Source organism: Capsicum annuum, chromosome 1 (assembly GCF_002878395.1).
Source record: "Capsicum annuum cultivar UCD-10X-F1 chromosome 1, UCD10Xv1.1, whole genome shotgun sequence".
NCBI lineage: Eukaryota > Viridiplantae > Streptophyta > Magnoliopsida > Solanales > Solanaceae > Capsicum > Capsicum annuum.
This window is the reverse complement of record NC_061111.1, coordinates 144,905,169-144,923,977: the sequence shown is the minus strand read 5'-3', so window position 1 is coordinate 144,923,977 and position 18,809 is coordinate 144,905,169. Positions and strand designations below refer to the sequence as shown.

The window sequence follows — 18,809 nt, the reverse complement described above, 5'->3', positions numbered from 1 at the left end:
ATGTTTTAACTTGTAATTATATAACCTTGAGATATTATCATGGTGGGATTTTCAATAGTAAAAGTCGAAATTAAGAGGAATAATTATTTGTTGAAATGTTCCGTGTGAATCACCGCTCTTTGAGTGGCTGAATAAGTGGTCCAAGTGGGCAAATATATGTCATTTAAATACGAAAAAAAGTCTAAGGGAGTCATAGGATCCCCGCAAAGTTCAGTATGTGCAACTGCAAATTTAGATAATGTACAGATATTTTTCACACATTTTTTTCATAAAAATATAGACGAATTAATCGAACAGCTAAAAAGATACAAATAACTCCTTAAAAAGAAAAGATAAAAACTATTAAAAAGAAGCAATCGTGGACTTTTTTTTATAGAGGGCTAGAACAATCATAAATAGGTTAAGGACAAATTTCTCTCAAGATAAATTAGGAAATAATATGTTAGTCAGAATAATAAATACATCAAGAACAACCTCAAGACAATAATTAGAAGAAATAATAAACATAGACAAAAATATACAGATCTTTTAATAAAACATGCTAAATTTATTGAACCACAAGGCATTATATAATATAGAAATTTTTTCAATCCAAACTCAATTGTATAGATATTATAGAAAAGAATAAATGTGTGTTACAGATAATAATAATAATAATAATAATAATAACAACATGAATTTAATAAGTCAAAAATATTTAAAAGAAATAAAATAATTCAATATGAATCTCATGCACATGGGACTAATAGTAATACGAATAAAAAGATTAACTCAAAAAAATATAGGAGCAAAGATATTGATTACTATATATGATGGTAAATGGTCATATTCAAAAAAATTTGTAATTGGACTAACAGAGTTAGACATATATGATAATGGATAAATTTTTTACTGTAGTTCTCATTACGTGATAATTTTTTTCAAATTTAAAAAATACAAAAAGATTGATATTCATACAAAAGGATATGAAGAACTGAATAGCAGCAATAACTTAATAGTATGCGTACGTGTTATAGGAAAAATTGTTATCAATAGTATCATTAAATTTAAATTTACAGTTAAAGTTGTAGTAAGCTTAATAGAAAATAAAGGTATAAAATTAATGAAATATTTAAAAAATAAACTCAAAAAAAATATGCTAAATTAATTTAGAAAATTTTAGCAAAGAGAATACACTAAAATTGTTATAAAATAATCTATATATATATATATATATATATATATATATATATATATATATATATATATATATATAAAGCTGACAGTCTGACAATGCAGGAGATTTTTCTTTTTTCTCAATTTTTTGGCTCTTTTTAATCATTTTAATTATTTAAAGAAAATATCCCTCACTTTAATCTGTGCAGTTATGACCTAATCATCTTCTAAAACATTACATATCCTTTCAGAAATAACTTCTGAAGCATTACAAACCCTTTGGGAAATAAAATTTCTGAAGGAGATATCTTCAGTGATTAGGTTTCTCATATATCTCAAGTTGCACCTCTGTTGCTTCTAAAGGAGAGATCTTCAGTGATTAGGCTATCTTTTTTCATCTTTTTTCTTTCCTATGTTGTTTAATTAAATTTTCAAGTAATAGATGATAATATTTTGCTATCTCTGGCCCGATTTGATTTAAATGGTATCAAAACGTGAAATTGAAAACAAAAGCTAGAGATCTGATGAAGTTTTAATTGAATTATTGGAGAGTATTTCATTGTTGCCATTTTATGTATTATGAACTCAATGATTTCTAGCAGAAATTGATATTTCTCTATTAATAGCCAGAATTTCTCCCAAATTTGTTATGTGTCATGCTGTTTATAAGCTATCAACATAAATGCCTTTAAAATTATTGGGATTAGTGCGTTTAGTTTTGTTTCAATGTTCTTTTTTCTACTTAATCCTCAAGTAAATTTGGCCCTTTTGCAGGATTCTTTCATAAGCTTGATTGTCTCAACATCTGAACTTACCAGCTAAAACTATGTACTGCACTGATAACTCATCAACATAGTTGCCAACTGTTCCTTGGATTCTACTTATATTTGATTGGCTATTGTATTTCATCAAATTCAATGTGTATTGACTAGATTTCTTTATGCCATTTTCTCCCTGTATCCAAATGAAATAGTTGTTAGTCTTTTCCGTTTTCTTATCTTGTTATTGAGTAATTTAGTATGGTATTTTGGGATTTGTCAATTGATATTGTGCTAAATTTGTGTCATGGCATAGGCAACTAATGAAAATCTCCCAGCAAACGTTATAAAACAACTGGCAAAGGAACTGAAAAATCTTGATGAATCTCCTCTTGAGGGCATCAAAGTTGGTGTAAACGATGATATGATTTTTCAATCATATTTGCTGATATTAAGGGCCCAGGTATCTTATGTTTGTTGTATATTCCAGTTCTCTTAAAACATGATAGTTGTTCTAATTGCTCTATCTAACTTGTAGCTGGGACTCCTTACGAGAACGGGGTTTTCCGCATGAAGTTGATTTTGACAGATGATTTCCCTCATTCTCCATCAAAAGGTTTGTCTCCACATTACTTTAGTTGATTAAAAAAGGTCTGCATCCACATTGCCATATTTGCAAGTTTAGTTTTACCTTTGTGACATGCTTTGTAGTATTTTGCTTGCATTTAGTTTAACTTTCCAGTAGTTTTTGTTTCAATCAATTGGGCTCTTCTGTATTGATCACAATCAGGATCCCAAGCAGACAGCAACAAGAGAGACACAAAGCCCTATACAACAATGTTTGCATGCTTGCCAAATGAAAACTCTTTGGCAGCAAAGGTTTGTTTCATAACTTCTTTATTCTTACCTACATAGGGGAAAATGTACGAGCATTGAAAAGGTGAGGGTTAGGCTCTTGACTCTTGAAACTGAGAATGTATACACATATTCCTACCCTCTTATTGTCCTGCAATCATCGAGCGTTAAAAAGATGGGAGAAGTTTAATTAGTTGTGAGGTTTTCGTGTACATCTTATGTCAATATGTTGTCTAAATACGCTCAACTGTTGTTTCAAAAAATGCATTATGCTCATCCATTGTCTATCAGTCAGCATGATTTTCTCAGGTTCCAAACTATTCAAATACTGTCAACAAATTTGTTATGTGACATGTTATTTATAAGCTATCAACACAAATACCTTTAAAATTATTGAGATTAGTGTGTTTAGTTTTGTTTCAATGTTCCTTTTCCTACTTAACTCTATTTTCTCAAGTAAATTTGATGTTTTTGTTAGTGAGATTGATAATCACGAATTTCACAGAATAAAAAAATGAAGTAAATCCTTTTAATTAGCATTTTTGTATCCAACACTTTGTTTCTTTACCATACTGCAATGTCTCAGACCTTTGATTTACCTTATTTAAAAAAAAAAATTATTTGATGATTCTCCTTTTGCCCATGAAATTGATACAGAAGACACTAAAACAGCTCCAAGTAGAGAGCAACAAGAGAGACGCAAAGCTCTATACAACAATATTTGCACGCTTGTCAAATGAAAATTAAACTCTTCGGCAGCAAAGGTTTGTTTCATGACTTCCTCATTCTTACCTACAGGAGGGAATGTACGAGCATTGGAAAGGTGAGGGTTAGGCTCTTGATTCTTGTAATCGAGAATGTATACACACATTCGTACCCTCTTATTGTCCTGCAACCATCGGGCGTTAAAATGATGGGAGAAGTTCAATTAGCTGTGAGGTTTTCGTGTACGTCTTATGTCAATATGTTGTCTAATGCACTCAACCGTTGTTTCCATAGATGCATTATGTTCTTCCATTGTCTATAAGTTAGCAAGATTTCTTCAGGTTCCAAACTATTTAAATACTGTCAACGAGGCTAGGCCAAGCAGAACCACCATTGAAAAAAGAGCTTGTGGACTATATGCTAGACGTTGGTTCGGACATATGGAGCTTAAGGAGGGCAAAGTCTAATTTTTTCAGATTAATGTATGTTGTGAGCCCAATAATGGCAATTGAGAAATGATTTGATCAAATATGTCATTGGAAGAATCCACTTACTAGAATTCTAATTCACATACTCTTTATAATATTAGTCCTCTATCCTAAATTATTTGTTCCTACATTCTTTCTTTACCTTTTCTTGATTGATATTTGGTACTATAGATTGAAACTAAGACATCCACCTCACATGTACATCCATTTATCACACGCTCACGTTGTTTTCCCTTACGATTAGGATGAGATTTCGATAGATTCCCAATATCAAGGGGCACGGATAAGGTAAGGATGAGATATGATCATTTGAGGAGCATTGGAGGCAAGATACAGATCGTGATAGGGGACTTGGAGACTCAAGTGGAAAAGTTTCATTCAATCAACGTTGTTTGTTTGCTGCAATATAACTATTTTTTTGTCAACGTTTTTAATTTAAGTTCATTATTAATCGACATTTTATGATTTTCAAATGTCATCAGAGGATACTTACTAACTTTTTCTTTGTTGTTATTTCTAAAGTAAATAGTAATGTCATAGTTATATAGTTAATGTACATTTTCTTAATAGATAAACTTAAATGAACTTTATTGATAATATGTAATTAACTATACATTACACAAAATCATGAAAATAATATAAATTACTCCAAATATATTTATTTTTTGTGTTTTTATTCTCATAAAATGAGAGGGATAATATCTTAATCTATTATTATTTTTCATCTTTTTATATATTTCCACGTGTTCTTCAAAACGCGCGAAGCGCGGGCAAGTTTACTAGTAAAGAATAAAGAACAAGAGTAGAGAGAGAAGATAGAGTAATTGTTATTTCTTTTGAAGGATCAATTACAATGAAGGAAAATCCCTTTATTTATAAGGAAAAACTAACCTGGGGTTTGTAACTTTTCCATAAATAGGCATACACAATATATGGTAACTAGGTATTCTCTATATATGGCAAAGTAGATATTCACTATATATGGTACATTTATAACACTCCCCCTTGAATGTCTAGATAGATAATGTGCCTCGTTAAAATCTTACTAAAAAAGAAACCTAGTGGGAAAAAAATCTAGTGAAGGGAAAGAGTACACATCTCTAATAATACGCATATAGGTTGCCTCATTAAAAACCTTACAAGGAAAATCCAATGGGACAAAACCTCATAAGGGAAAAAGAGTACAACGCGTATTAACTCCCCCTAATGAGAACATCTTTGAACCTTTGCATTCCGATCTTGTGCACCATCTTCTTGAAAGTTGCAATTGAAGGATACTTGCTGAATAAATTAGCCACATTATCACTTGAACGAATCTATAGCATGTTAATATCATTATTCTTTTGGAGCTCATGTATGTAGAAAAGCTTTGACGAAATATGATTCGTTCTATCTCCTTTTATGGATCCTCCCTTAAGTTGTGCTATGCATGTTGCATTATTTTCATATAAGATTGTGGGTATATTGTCACATTTCAAACAATATTTTTCTCGAATGAGATGTATCATACTTCAACCATACACATTCTCGGCTTGCTTCATGAATAACTATTATCTCAGCATGGTTCCATGAAGTGGCTACGATAGACTGCTTTGTATATCTTCAAGATATTGCAATACCACCACATATGAACACATAGCCTATTTGAGACCGAGCTTTATGTAGGTCAGATAAGTACCCAACATCAACATGACCAATAAGATTGGGACTGCAAACTTGCTAACAAATTAACTGAAAAAAGGCTATATCAGGCCTTATAGTATTTGCAAGATACAATAGTGCATCAATTGCACTAATATATGGTACTTCATAATCAAGGAGTTCCTCATTCTTTTCTTGAGGTCGGAATGGATCCTTATTTAATTTTGCATTTTTCTCATTTAAGCAAAAATTCTATTTCTTTTAAAAACTCTCCAAGAGTTTCAATGATACTCAAACCATCAAATTATCTCTTATGGGGATAATAAAAAATTTCCCAAAAACTTTATATGCTTCAGGCTTTTTGAATCCTTTAGAGATTTTCATATGGATTTTTGTCAAGTGACAAGATCCAACATGTCAAGTGTAACATCTTCAAGTGTCTGAACTGCAAATCAAATAAATTTTATACTTATCAAAATGCATTCTTTCATATCACTCGATAAATATTTCTACGCCGGCATGCTTAAATAAACATAGAATTCAGATCCTCGTAATAATTTATAATATTGCGTCATTGTATCAAAGATATTATCAATGATATATCATTTTGTATCGGTTCACAGTGTGACATAACATTTTGAGATCTCATCACTTCATTATTTTCAGGTACCTGAACTTCTCATAGGTTTCATGAAGTGTTATGTCGTAGGCTCTTCAAGAGCATATTGCCTTCTTATTATGATTATTTGCTCCTTATCCTTTTCAAGGATTATTTCATTTGGAACCGATTAGTCTACCATGTTTCATGCATGCACAGATTTTGTCCTTTAAAAATGCAAAATAGAAGCATTTACAACTTAGATATGAGATTAAATTTGAGTCAGTAAATGCTTCCGGCATAAGACTTGAATCATCTTTTGAATGAGGATCTGATGATAATTCCTAACATATTTTATGACTGCTTATAATCTCCCCCTTATGTTAGGAAAACCAACATACATCCTCCATCTTCTTTGACGATCCATCTTTGTACATCATAGTATATTCATTAATCGTTTACCGCATATCAAAACTATTAAATGGAATAGTAGGTCCATGACCTTGAACTAATTAAGAGTGGAGAAATAATCATAATTTATTGGTCTAATGCATACAAGTGTTCTTGTATGCAACATATCATATTTCAAACCAACATATGAAACTTTGTTCTCATTAGCGATGGTTTAGCTATTTATCGAAGGCATTCAATGTCAAACCATCATCATCAAGATAGCTTTCTTGATTGCACAATCTGAAAATTATGCTCTTAACTCAATTGTATTGAGCAACAATTTTATGAATGTCAAATACAGGTTGACAATAAATGTACAAGTGATCATCTTATATTGATGCATCTTAATAGATCACATGACTGGTGAACGGTTGAATTCTTCAATAGATGTTCAATACTCAGTATGCACAGTTTTGGGAAGTCGTAATCGTTCATGTCAATTTATGAACTTTTATTCTAAAAAACTCCAAATTTACCATGACATTTATCTTTTACTTTAGTAAATTTCAAATTTACTATTTTATGAATAAATTTTTTAATTTACTACTTCAAAAGTAGATTTCAGTGTTATTTTGCCTTATTTGGAAGTGAGTTGTGATACTATCACAATCAAGTGCACGTTTGTATTGAAACAATCGAAATCCTCACTCCCAATTATGGAATATAATCGTGCCTTAAGTTGATCAAATTTTGATAGCTTATAACCTCTTTCATGATATTGCTACTACAAGAGCAAATTAAGGCATTCATATGATGTAGAGAATTTTTCTCTTAACATATATTTAATTATAATCACAATAAGTATTTGAAAATATCATCACTTGTCTTCTTTAAGACATACTATGCATTGCTACCGCATTCACTTCAAGAATGGAGCAAGTTGTCAACTTTCAAATTCATCATATATTGCTATCATATTCACTTCATGGGGCATATCAATGGGTTATCATGATTTTTTTCATCAAATATTGTCTTAGCCATCGTAATATAATCAATATGGTGCACTGAGATTCAAACTCAACGTCTTATCCATGTATAGGCGTCATAGGCATAAATTGATGGGACTTGAACCCAACATCTTATCATTATAGTACATCAATGTATCAGGACTTAAACCTGATGTATTGCACTCTTGGTGCGATAGAACTTAAATCCACCAGACATAATAGGCCAATGTAAAAAGAGTGAACAAATGCTAGTTATACCAATATTGATTTATGTATAATGAATGGTTATAGTATTGATAAAATACATTATGCTATTATAAAAATAGTTGAAATACAAAAAAGTGAACTTGTGCACAGTTATATTAATATTACTGAGCATGATATGTAATATTTAATTATTTTAACATATGTTACGAAAATTATAAATACACGTATTGAAAAAACACGACACACATAGGCATGTTTTGATAAATTACACAAGATTTGTGCAATTCACATATATAGTGTATGCAGCTACATGCTGTGAAATGTGATATCTTACAAACAAACTATACTTATGTTACCACTTGAGACAGCTCATAGATTACAATTACATGTATTTGTGATATGAATTGACACATTAATAATCTTACTATTTCTTACAAATTTTCTCAAAACTTCACTGCCACACACTTTATTACAATTGTAACCCCTATACATAATATGTAATTACATAAGTACTTAAGTGTTATATATGCCCAACAATTTTTCATACTATTACAGATTTAAACAATGACTCATAGAATTAGTATATGCATAATTAGCATAGTATTGATAGATTAATGATATCGCACAGTAATAACATAATATAATAATTACGAAAATCGAGTGTTGATAAATGCAAAATCAGATCATAACAAGCTAAGATGCAAAATCAAATCATAACAAGCTAAGCCCAACAATGATACTTAATCATGCATCCACACACATAAATGGAAAACAATACTCCCTAGAACTTGCAACGCGAAGAAATTTCATGACTTTGCCTTATTGACCAATTATTCAATTGGTTAAAGCTTTGTGCCAATTATTCAATTGGTTAAAGTTTCGTGCTGATAATGTGTTATAAAATAATAAAGAATAAGAGTAGAGAGAAGATAGAGTAATTGTTATTTCTCTTGATGGATTAATTACAATGAAGGAAAATTCATTTATTTATAGGGTAAAACTAACCTTGGGGTTTGTAATTTTTCCATAAATAGGCATACACAATATATGGTAAAGTAGGTATTCACTATATATGGTAAAGTAGGCATTCACTATATATGGTACATTTATTACAAAAATCAAGTTTATCATTTAATGTATACAAATAAAGGACAAACTTCTATTAAATTTACGGATTATAGGTCTGCAGATAAAAAAAAACGACGAAAAATTTGAAGAAAGTGACAATACTAAATATATGAATATAAAGATAATGCCAGAATTAGAATTCAAAGTAGATGAAGTTATAATAACAGTAGAAACTATGTATAAGATAAATAACGACCAAATATTTAAATGTAAAGGTTGAGAGATGTTTGCCTTTGTTTGAAATAAAGACGAATGAACAGGAACTTGAGCCGTAAAACTGAAAATTTAGATTTTACTACGATGAAAGAACATTTTAAAAGATGCAAATTAAGAACAGATAATTATGACTATAGAAATAAAAATTGATCAACAGGTGAAATACAAGAAAACAACAATCAAGATCTCAATCCGTTGAATGAAACAAAAAGTATAAAATGAAAAGTACATCAAGTAATTCTTGCCCTTTTCAAAAAACAACTTCGATGCAAAGAGTACAAATAAGTACACAAAATTTATCAAGATATAAAGTATATAGGATAAATCCTGATGAACACAGAAAATATAAAATTCAAGGGAAGGATTTTAAACATAGCACTACATGACCTTCAGTTATGAAACTCAGTAATAGACATATAGAAAGGTATAGTAATGGCGGATTATATACAGTCTAATCAAGAGTCAGACGTAAAAATAATGTATAGATATATGAAAACTTTTTTAGAAAAATTTACTAAAGAATTATGGAAAGCATCTAAATTAGAATTTCCTGAAGAATTTCAAGAATTAGTAAACATGGGAGCAATTTGCTAGAACCAACGCAAGCACAAAAGACACCAAAATCTTCAGAAAGTGAAAAGTATGATCAGACAATGAAGCAATTTGCTCATGATCCGAACGAAGACAATGACTCGGTAATGTGTTTTGATTCAAAAACATTACTTAACCAAGACACGTAAACAAATAGAAAAAATATAAACTATGTAAACAGTGACCAAAAACATGCGAAGGACAGAATGCTTATGTAAGCAATAACATATTAGGACATGATAAAGAAATGACATGAATAACATGATGTGATTTTGAGAGAGAAGAAAATTTTAGCAAAGGCATGTAACAAAGAAATTCATAGTGTACCCGACATGCTGAAAAGATTTTTCAACAAAGATAAAATTCGATATATATTATTATTCTGCTAATAATAATTAGAAGTTTTATAATAAAATTACATTGAAGTAATTGAAGCAGACATGTTATAAATATCTATTTTATTTTTAAAATTAAATACTATTAATTTTTTTAATACATAAATAATATATAATAATTAATTAGAAATAATATAATAAAAATACAAAACAAGCAGGTGAAATGATGACAAGCAGACATGAGGACGGAGTGGAGTCTTCATAATATTTGTTTTGTCTTTACTTAAAAAAAATAATACTATCAAGTTAGATATTTGCGCATAGGATTAAAGATGAAGGCACAATAAAATAAATAATAAATGAGAAAAGAAATTCCCTAACGGTCAAAAAGGAAATAAAGAAATAAATGTAAAGAACAAATAAAAACCTCCAAAAAGCCTTAAATCCCAACGGTCTTGTTGAAATCTCTTTGGTGTCAGCTCCTTTCAACAACCAAAAAAAAACGTTGCATTTCACCTGTGAATCCATACACTTTATTGATCTCTTTTTATTTTCTCATTTCTCCATTTCTGTACAAACTGTATTCAAGAAGAAGAAGAAGAAGAAGATCTTATGGAAATAGCTGTAATTGATTGGAAAACCATTGATTCAAGATTCGTTAAAGATGATTTGTACGAGCATTTTAAAGCTCCTCAATGGGTTGATTTCTTTGCTTCTGATGCTCCTGTTGATGATGATGCTTGGTTCTGTAGACCTGGTATACCACTTACACAAATGACTTCCATTTCCTTTCTAGTTTTGTGGCTTTCCTCTGATCCTTTTTCTTTCTTTCTTGTTTTGGAACAGAGTGTAATCATCCAAAGACAGTGGAAGATTTCTATAAAGCAGCTACCCCTTCCTCTTCCTCCTCTAAGGTATGTGCTTTTTTCCCTATTTTTGATCATTGTAATTTGAGTGTTTCTGCTAGTTTCAAGAGTACTCTGTTAGTTTCTCCTTAAGTGCAAGAATCAAAGATTTGCTCTTCATTTTATTTTTATTTTTGAGGAAAAAGAAGATGTGATTTTAGTGTTTCTGTTAGTTTCAACAGTTTGCCAATTTTATGTGGGAGTGGGGGAAATTCAATAATCAATCTTCGTTATCCTTTGTTTTTACTGTGTGATTTAAGCTAGTTAACTGACATCGTGACTTGCTAGTTATTTCATTGCTGTTATTGCTCTCGTTTCTGTATTCTCTTTTTTCAAATTTCTTGGAAATACTATATAAGCTGGGGTTTACCGGAAACGGCCTCTGTATCTCTACGAGATAGTTTGTGTCCACTCTAACCTCTCCGGACTCCACTCTACATCGAGTATGTTGTTGTTGTTAACTGACATCCTGACTTGTCAAAGAGAATGGAATGAACTTAGTGAGTTAATTTGACAGATTTTGCTTGTAACTTTTTCTAACTTAGTTGTAATTTTACAGCTTCAAAGGTCAGCTAGTGTATCTGATATTCCTCTTGGGGAACGAAATAGAAGGTAACTAATGAAAAAAAAAATCCAAATTTTTATTATGCAATCTTACATTTGGACAAGATTGTGAACTGAATGGGTGATGTTCTACAATTTCAGAGATGCAACACTGAAGAAGAGGGGGCAAATTCAGCCATCAGTATCATTGAATAAAGACTTGAAATGTGACAAGATTGTTGAAGATAGTGAGAATCAGAATCCCAATTTTGCAACCCCTCCAAGGTTCAAGGCTAATAATAAACTAATGAAACAAACAATCAAGTCGAGCACGGAGAAGAAGCCACCAGTGGATGAAAAAGAAGAACAGCAGATACCAAAGTTGAGAAGTACTCTTTCAGCTAAGAATCTTTTTGCTGGTGGAGATTTGTTGAACAAGGTGTCTGAGTTTTGCAACGAGCTGAAGAGACTAGTGGTCACCAGGACTAGAGAGAGAGAGAAGTGTGCAGATGAGAACTTGGAAACAAGTCCACTTATGGAGCCAATTATTGTTGATGATAAAGAAAGGGAAAGGAAACCATTTATGGAGATGAACAAAGAGACTAATGAACTAGTGGCAAAGAGCAGCAACACTAAGGAGAAACAGAGAAGGAAACTGTAAGTTTCACGTAACACAAAAAGTTCTTTTGTATCGAAAATACAAGATTGAGTAGAACGCATAGCATATAGGCGAAATGAAACGAATTGGCCAAACAAAAACATTATTGGAGGTACTGATATTACTGTTGGTGAACTATCTATGCAGGAGAAATGATAATGCAGAAAACACACCGATACTGGTGGATGTGAAGAACATTAAGCGCGGAGATGAAGATATCTTGTCTCACATCCGCACAAATCCTCCTACTCCTCAGTGTTTCTCAGCCAGCCGTGGAATTGCAAAGGCTTTGAAATCCAGGCCTCTGGTATGTGTAAACCTACTTTTCACTAGATTAAATTTTGCAGTAGCTTGTGATCTCCTCCTCGTTTTGTGCTGGTGCTACTTGTTCAGAAAACTTCCATCTCCCTAACACAATAACCTCTTTGCTGTGCACAGTAATCATTATAAACTGTTGTTTTCTAGTTGTTGTGAAGTGCATGGCCCATTATCTCCTTGCAAATTTCACCTTATGATAACTTTATCTTGTCGAGTTGGACTAAGGTCCCACGGTCTATTTTCTATATAGTTTCCCACCTATGTTAAGTGCTGTCTACAATTTTAGCTACAACCCACTAATCCTCAAAATTTAATTTCATTTGAGATGAACTTTGGCTATTTAGATAATTAAGACGACTTTTTTTCGTGCTGTTACCACCACAAACTTGTTCCTGATTGGCTGTGTTGATAAAAGAGCAAGAGTTGCTCCAAACATACTTCAATCGTGTTCGATGTTTAATGCTGCTTTGATGTGTACTGTTGATCAGGTTATCTTTAAACTAACACAGTGAATCTGTATGATGAAATAAATATTATAGGAGACAAGAGGGATCCTTCAAGAACTGGAACAAAGCAACAATGAAGGGAAGAGACGGGAAGATCCCGGGAAGATGATGAGTAACAATAATCAACAAGGACAGAGAGGTGGTGCTATTGTTGCTGAAAAAGAAGCTGCAAGAGCTTTGGATGTTTTCTGGTTCTTGAAGCCTTGTACACTTGCCAGCTGAGAGAGGTCAAGCCACTGTTGCTGCACAACATTTCATCAAGTGTAGTTATTCTTTCATACTCAAAAGAGTCAATTTTTTTTCCGTAAGACAACATTGTTTCATTCTTTATAGTCTCTGATACACTCAATCAATCTCCATTTATAATTTGATCTATGAGGATAATAAGTTGTAAGAAAACAGTTCAAAGGTCCAGGGTATTAAATAACATTATCCATTTACTGTTCTTTTGGAATATATGCTTTATCCTGTGTGAAGTTGGAAAAGTTGATTTTTTAAACTATGGACATAGTATAGTATTAAAAGGATAAGATTATGAAAGTGTGATTGATTGTTACCATAGTAACCACAACAACAGCTATATTCCAATATCTCCAAATCCATTTATCATCATCATTCCAACAAATGGACCAAGATAGATGGAGCACCAAAAAGAACCCCACAGCAGAAAAGGAGTCCCCTCCATCTTTTCACTTTGCAATAATTTTTCTTAGAACAATGATAACCAAAAAACAGCAATATTCAGATCTCATAAACCCCAAGAAACAAGTTTATAATGATCCAACGATTATCAAATTCCTTGAACCTTGAATTGTGCTAATCAAAAAAAAGGGACAGCCCCGGTGCCCTAAGCTCCCACTATGGGCAGGGTCCGGGGAAGGACCAAGACCACAAGGGTTTTTCAAGCATTTTCCAGTTGGGAGTCATTTCTGCCAGAGTTTTTCACGACTTGAAACCATGACCTCCCTCCCGGTCACATGGAGAGACCTCCCCGTTATAAAATAAAATGAAATTTGCATAGAAACAAATACCATTATTAAATAAAATGAAATTTGCATAGAAACAGAAACAATTGCAACCTAAAATAACCCTTTTATTAACCCTCTTGATTTAACAAGTACCATCAAATCTCTAAACCAAAGAGAAGAAGAAAACCACCAAACAATTCACAAAACCAGAGTTATTTTAGGTACAACTTGAAAAGAGAAAAAACAAAGGAGGACCAAAACATATTATTTACAAAGCAAAAAAGGCTTCAACTTTGCTAACTTAGTTAATTCCAGAATCTTGAAGATTGATCAGACCATGAATCTTGAAAAATCTACCTTGTAGTAACACAAAGCATACAATTCAAGATCCTACCCCAAGCATTTCTTAGCCTGGGGTACATCCTTCCAGTATAAACACTTGATTCCCTACAAAGATCCTCCATAGTTTCCACAAAAAGATTCAAGCTTCTCATAGGAGGTATATAAAGAGTCAAAGGCACTGCAGAAAACGCCACTGCAAAGAACAGATGAAGCATCTCAAATCTAATCCAGACCAACAAAAATTCAAGAAAAGAGGAAGATGGGGTTCTATAGAATTTGTTGAAAAGCTAAGAACTTGGATTTTCTTGAGAAAAAAATCCAAAAAGGGAGATGGGTTTTTTTGCCTTTTGGTGAATTTTTCTTGTGAAGAAATGAATTTAGAGAAAAGGATTAAAAAGAAAAGAAAAAAAAAAAAAAAAGAGAAGGGGTTTTTAGGAGAATTGTAGGTAGATTTTTGAGGGATTGAGATTAGGATGAAGGTGGAATTAACGAGGACAAATTTTGTTCATATATTAATGATAAGAGGGGTAGGGGTGTGGGCGCGTGTAATCAAAGCGATATTTTGTTAGTCCCTTCCTACGTATTTCCTTTGTTCATTTTTCCATCGGCACAAAAACTATGAAGGCAAAAATAATTTTATCTTATTATTTTTTAAATTTAATAAATTTAATATTTTAAAATCATATTTAATATTAAGAATAAAATAAATAAATTATGCCTTTTTCGAACTTCACGCATAGCGATAGCTTTAGTGCACCAAGCTGTCCTTTTTTTATCAAGAGTTCAAACCCTGCTCTCTTGCATACTTTTCGAAGGAGATCCTTGACGTAATTAGTAAAGTTATTGTCATGTGACCAAGAGGTCACGAATTCAAGTCTTAGAAGCAGTTTTTGACATAAATGCAAGGTTGCGTACAATACATTCTTGCGGTGATCTTTTTTTTCATTCATTAATTAATTTTATAAATTCTATAAATACTACTTTGAACATTTAAAAATGGAAAAATAAAAATGGAAGGGAATACTAGTGCTAGCTAAATGGAGCCGCCTGTTTCTTTTCCAATCTTTTCACAGCACCTGGTTCTCTTGGGTGGTTTTAGGGGCACTATTCTTTTTTCCGGGGAAGGCAAAAGAAGGGCTATGGGAGCGTGGGGTTAATTTTAGTTGGATTAAGAATATCAGTTTTACATCTTTAGTTTATTTTTATAAAGTAAAAAATTTATTATAAAAATAACAAATAATTTATTTATTTTATTTTTTATATTAAATATAATACATCAGTATTATATTTTTTAAAGTAAAAAATTTATTATAGTCAAAGAATATTATTCTAAAATCATCCCTCTATTTATTTATTTATCTTAAGGTATATGTCAAGTTAAAAGTGAATAAGTATTTATAGACATAGGAAGTATAGAACAATTAACATATTTAATGAGATCAAGAAATAATTAATTATTTTTTCAATTATATCTTTAGTAATTAATTCTATCTTTTTTTTTAATCCAAAAATAATTGCAACAACTACAATTTCTTGCACAGCTTCTACCCTTTGGATGAACACTTTATGCATACTGGTAAACCCCTACAAAATTCATGTACAACAACAATAATAAACTCAATGTATTCCCACAAAGTGGGATCTGAGGAGGGTAGAATGTACGCAGTTCATACCACTACCTTCAAAAAAATAGAAAGGTTGTTTTCGATAGACCCCCCACAAAATTCATGTAAGTAAAATTAAATAGATAATAAGGTCATAATAATTAATTTGCACTCTTTATTAATTTATTTCTTAAAAATTGTATAAAATCTATAAATGGTCAATTATTTTGAGATGGAAAATATTTCATAGATATATTTTCACTTTTATATATCATTTTTTAAGATTTAACATTTTGCATTAATCAATGTAGATATTATGGTACAATATTCATATTAACCTTACTTTTTTAAAGATTGTACAAAATTTAAAGTAAACAAATAATAGGGAAGGAAGAAATTAATAAATAAAAGCATAATTTTGTTATATTATCTTCACTAATTATAAATCATCTAAAAATTAAAAAATTGATGGTATTTAATGCAAAGGATAATATTTATTCTCATATGCTTTCAGTTAGTATTCGGTGTGATTACTCGCTATATGGCTGGAAAAGAGGGTTCGGAAGTTTTCTCTCTCCCACCGGTCATAACGAGATCACTATTGCTAAATCCAAAATGATAATTATCTTTTGATTTTTCAAACTAAACAAGTAAAGTCGTATGTTATTATATTGAAAATAGACAGAGGGGGTAATTCGATAAGAACTATTTATATCAAACTACATGAATACTTTTATCATTTCGATTATTTATCTTTTTTTCCGTTTAGTTTGTTTTAAAAAATTATTTTTTATTTTTTGATAATTTTTAAATTTAAAATTATCTTTCGTTTAAGATAACAAAAATTTAAAATTTCTTTTACTTTTTAAAACCTTTGTATTGAGTTAAAATCTAATAAATTGATATCATGATTCATGGTTAAATAATAGATGAGTACATTAACTTATAAAATAATGGGATAGATCTAAGCATTCAAGTTAGCAAATTCAAAGCAGATAAACATTGCCTTAAATGCATAGCTATTTTTGTATGGTAGTTTATTTTTCTTTCTATGATAAAAGAGTAAGCAGAAGATACTTATTTTGTTATTTTTAATTTAAAAAGTAAATTGAAATGGTTTAAGTATTTACCATTTTGTCTGTCTAATGAGATGTGAACATCTGTCCACCCAATAATGTGTTGACTTTATCTGGACAGTAATTTGACTGCGTATTGCCAATTGTACGTATGGTGTTCAAATCAAACAGTTAGTAATTAGCAGGCAAATATTAGCAAAAATTACAATATAAGTATTACTTAATATGTTATTTGATAGTAATTTTAATGATTAAACATGATTAAAGGTATACACCAAATCAAATAATCAATAAAGAATAATATCAACATAATTAATCCGTATATTAATAATGAATAATATCAACATGATATAATCCTTATATTAATAATACACTTTATCAATTATTATTATTATTATTATTATTATATATACACACCCTTCTAAAGAGCCTCTTTTCATTTTATCATTGGTTTATGTTTGTATCCTTTTGGCCAAGACCCTTTTTTTTTGGGTCAAAGAATTCCACATTCAATTTATTAAATCTTTTTAAAAAGACTCAAGAGATTGTTGTCCACGAAAACTTATAAACAGAAGAAAGTTCCATGAATGGGACAGATGGATAGTAATTGGGTTTAATTTGGACTATAAATTGATTATTACAGCTTAGCTTTAGATCAATGTGGATAATCAATATCAAGCATGTATATTATTTCCATTTTGTTGTCCGAACATATGTTATTTCTATCAGTATATGATTCTTTATTTTAAAATGATCTTTATAATTACATGAATGTGTAGCCAATTCAGGAGCAAATATAGCTTTAAAATATGAAATTCACTTAATTTTATTTTAACGTAAAACATAAATTTAAATATAAATATGAATTGCATTAAAATTAATTAGACATGAGTAATATAATATAATGTGTTGAAGGCTAATAATTGGGATCCACTTGTGATAATCATCTTAAAAAGTAGGACGTAACAGGGATCAAAGATGAGTATTATTAACACTTTCCTCTATATTCTCTAGTTGTATGACAAATAACCTTAGTTTTTCATCTCGGGTTGAGCTAAGGATGTTAATGATTCATTAAAATATGGATTAGATCGAATTGTATCCAATTAATTATTTAGATTTTTTAATAAAATCGAAGATGAACTTACGTTTCACTTGCAGATTTTGTATTTAAATTAAAATTCACTTGATAAGAACGAATAGTTTGTCAAAAATTTAAAAACTTTTTGTCGTTAGAATCAAAAATCTATTAATTAAGAAATTCTAAATTAGCTTATGCTTGTGGACCATATTTTCGACATCGTAAGTTCATTTTTTTTTAATGAAAAATCTATTAATTAAGAAATTCTAGATTAGCTTATGCTTGTGGAACATATTTTCGAGGTCGTAGGTTGATTTGTTTTTTTAAAAAAAAAATTGTGCGTTTGGACATATGTATGGAACCTAGAAAGATCCAATGGTTCTCACTAAAATAATGGATAATAATGTATGAGTCGTGGCACGTACAAGTACTTTGTTGCTGAACTTGTGTTTTTTTTGTTAGTTTATGTTAGAGTTTGAAAATTTTGATATTACTCAGATACAACAATAATAAATTCAGTGAAATTTTTCAAGTAAGATCCACAGAGAATAAAGTATATAGAACTCTTAAAACAAGTGAAGTCTAGGGAGGAGAGATTTATTTTTTATTTGGGTGGGCTGAGAGGAAATATAGTATGTTTTGAACCTCCGTCACTAGGATGAATGGCATGTTATCCAGATGATGATTAATTATATTCTTATCTCATGATTAAAAAAAGAAAGTTTGGTATT

The 18,809-nt window shown here is 30.6% G+C and overlaps 2 protein-coding genes and 1 non-coding gene across 6 annotated transcripts; 2 read left to right on the top strand and 1 right to left on the bottom strand.

Moving 5' to 3' along the window:
- The first annotated feature begins 1,285 nt into the window (after positions 1-1,285).
- On the top strand, positions 1,286-4,581 carry LOC107843742. Of its 4 annotated transcripts, none has more exons than XR_007045405.1 (6): positions 1,339-1,476; positions 1,930-1,983; positions 2,230-2,376; positions 2,452-2,529; positions 2,704-2,792; positions 3,426-4,058. It is a non-coding gene; the product is annotated as an uncharacterized LOC107843742 (transcript). The 4 variants fall into 4 exon arrangements; XR_007045406.1 differs by having other exon boundaries at positions 1,348-1,530; XR_007045407.1 differs by adding an exon at positions 4,206-4,581 and having other exon boundaries at positions 1,349-1,983; positions 3,426-3,532.
- A 5,936-nt stretch (positions 4,582-10,517) lies between these two features.
- Positions 10,518-14,736, top strand: LOC107839145. Its single transcript, XM_016682516.2, has 6 exons — positions 10,518-10,834; positions 10,924-10,991; positions 11,542-11,594; positions 11,688-12,182; positions 12,331-12,490; positions 13,041-14,736. Exons 1-6 carry the CDS (start codon positions 10,690-10,692, stop codon positions 13,227-13,229), a joined length of 1,110 nt encoding a protein of 369 aa, XP_016538002.2. The 5' UTR covers positions 10,518-10,689; the 3' UTR covers positions 13,230-14,736.
- LOC124887629 lies at positions 14,080-14,532 on the bottom strand. The gene has a single exon (XM_047397221.1). It carries the CDS (start codon positions 14,530-14,532, stop codon positions 14,329-14,331), a length of 204 nt encoding a protein of 67 aa, XP_047253177.1. The 3' UTR covers positions 14,080-14,328.
- Positions 14,737-18,809: the final 4,073 nt, after the last annotated feature.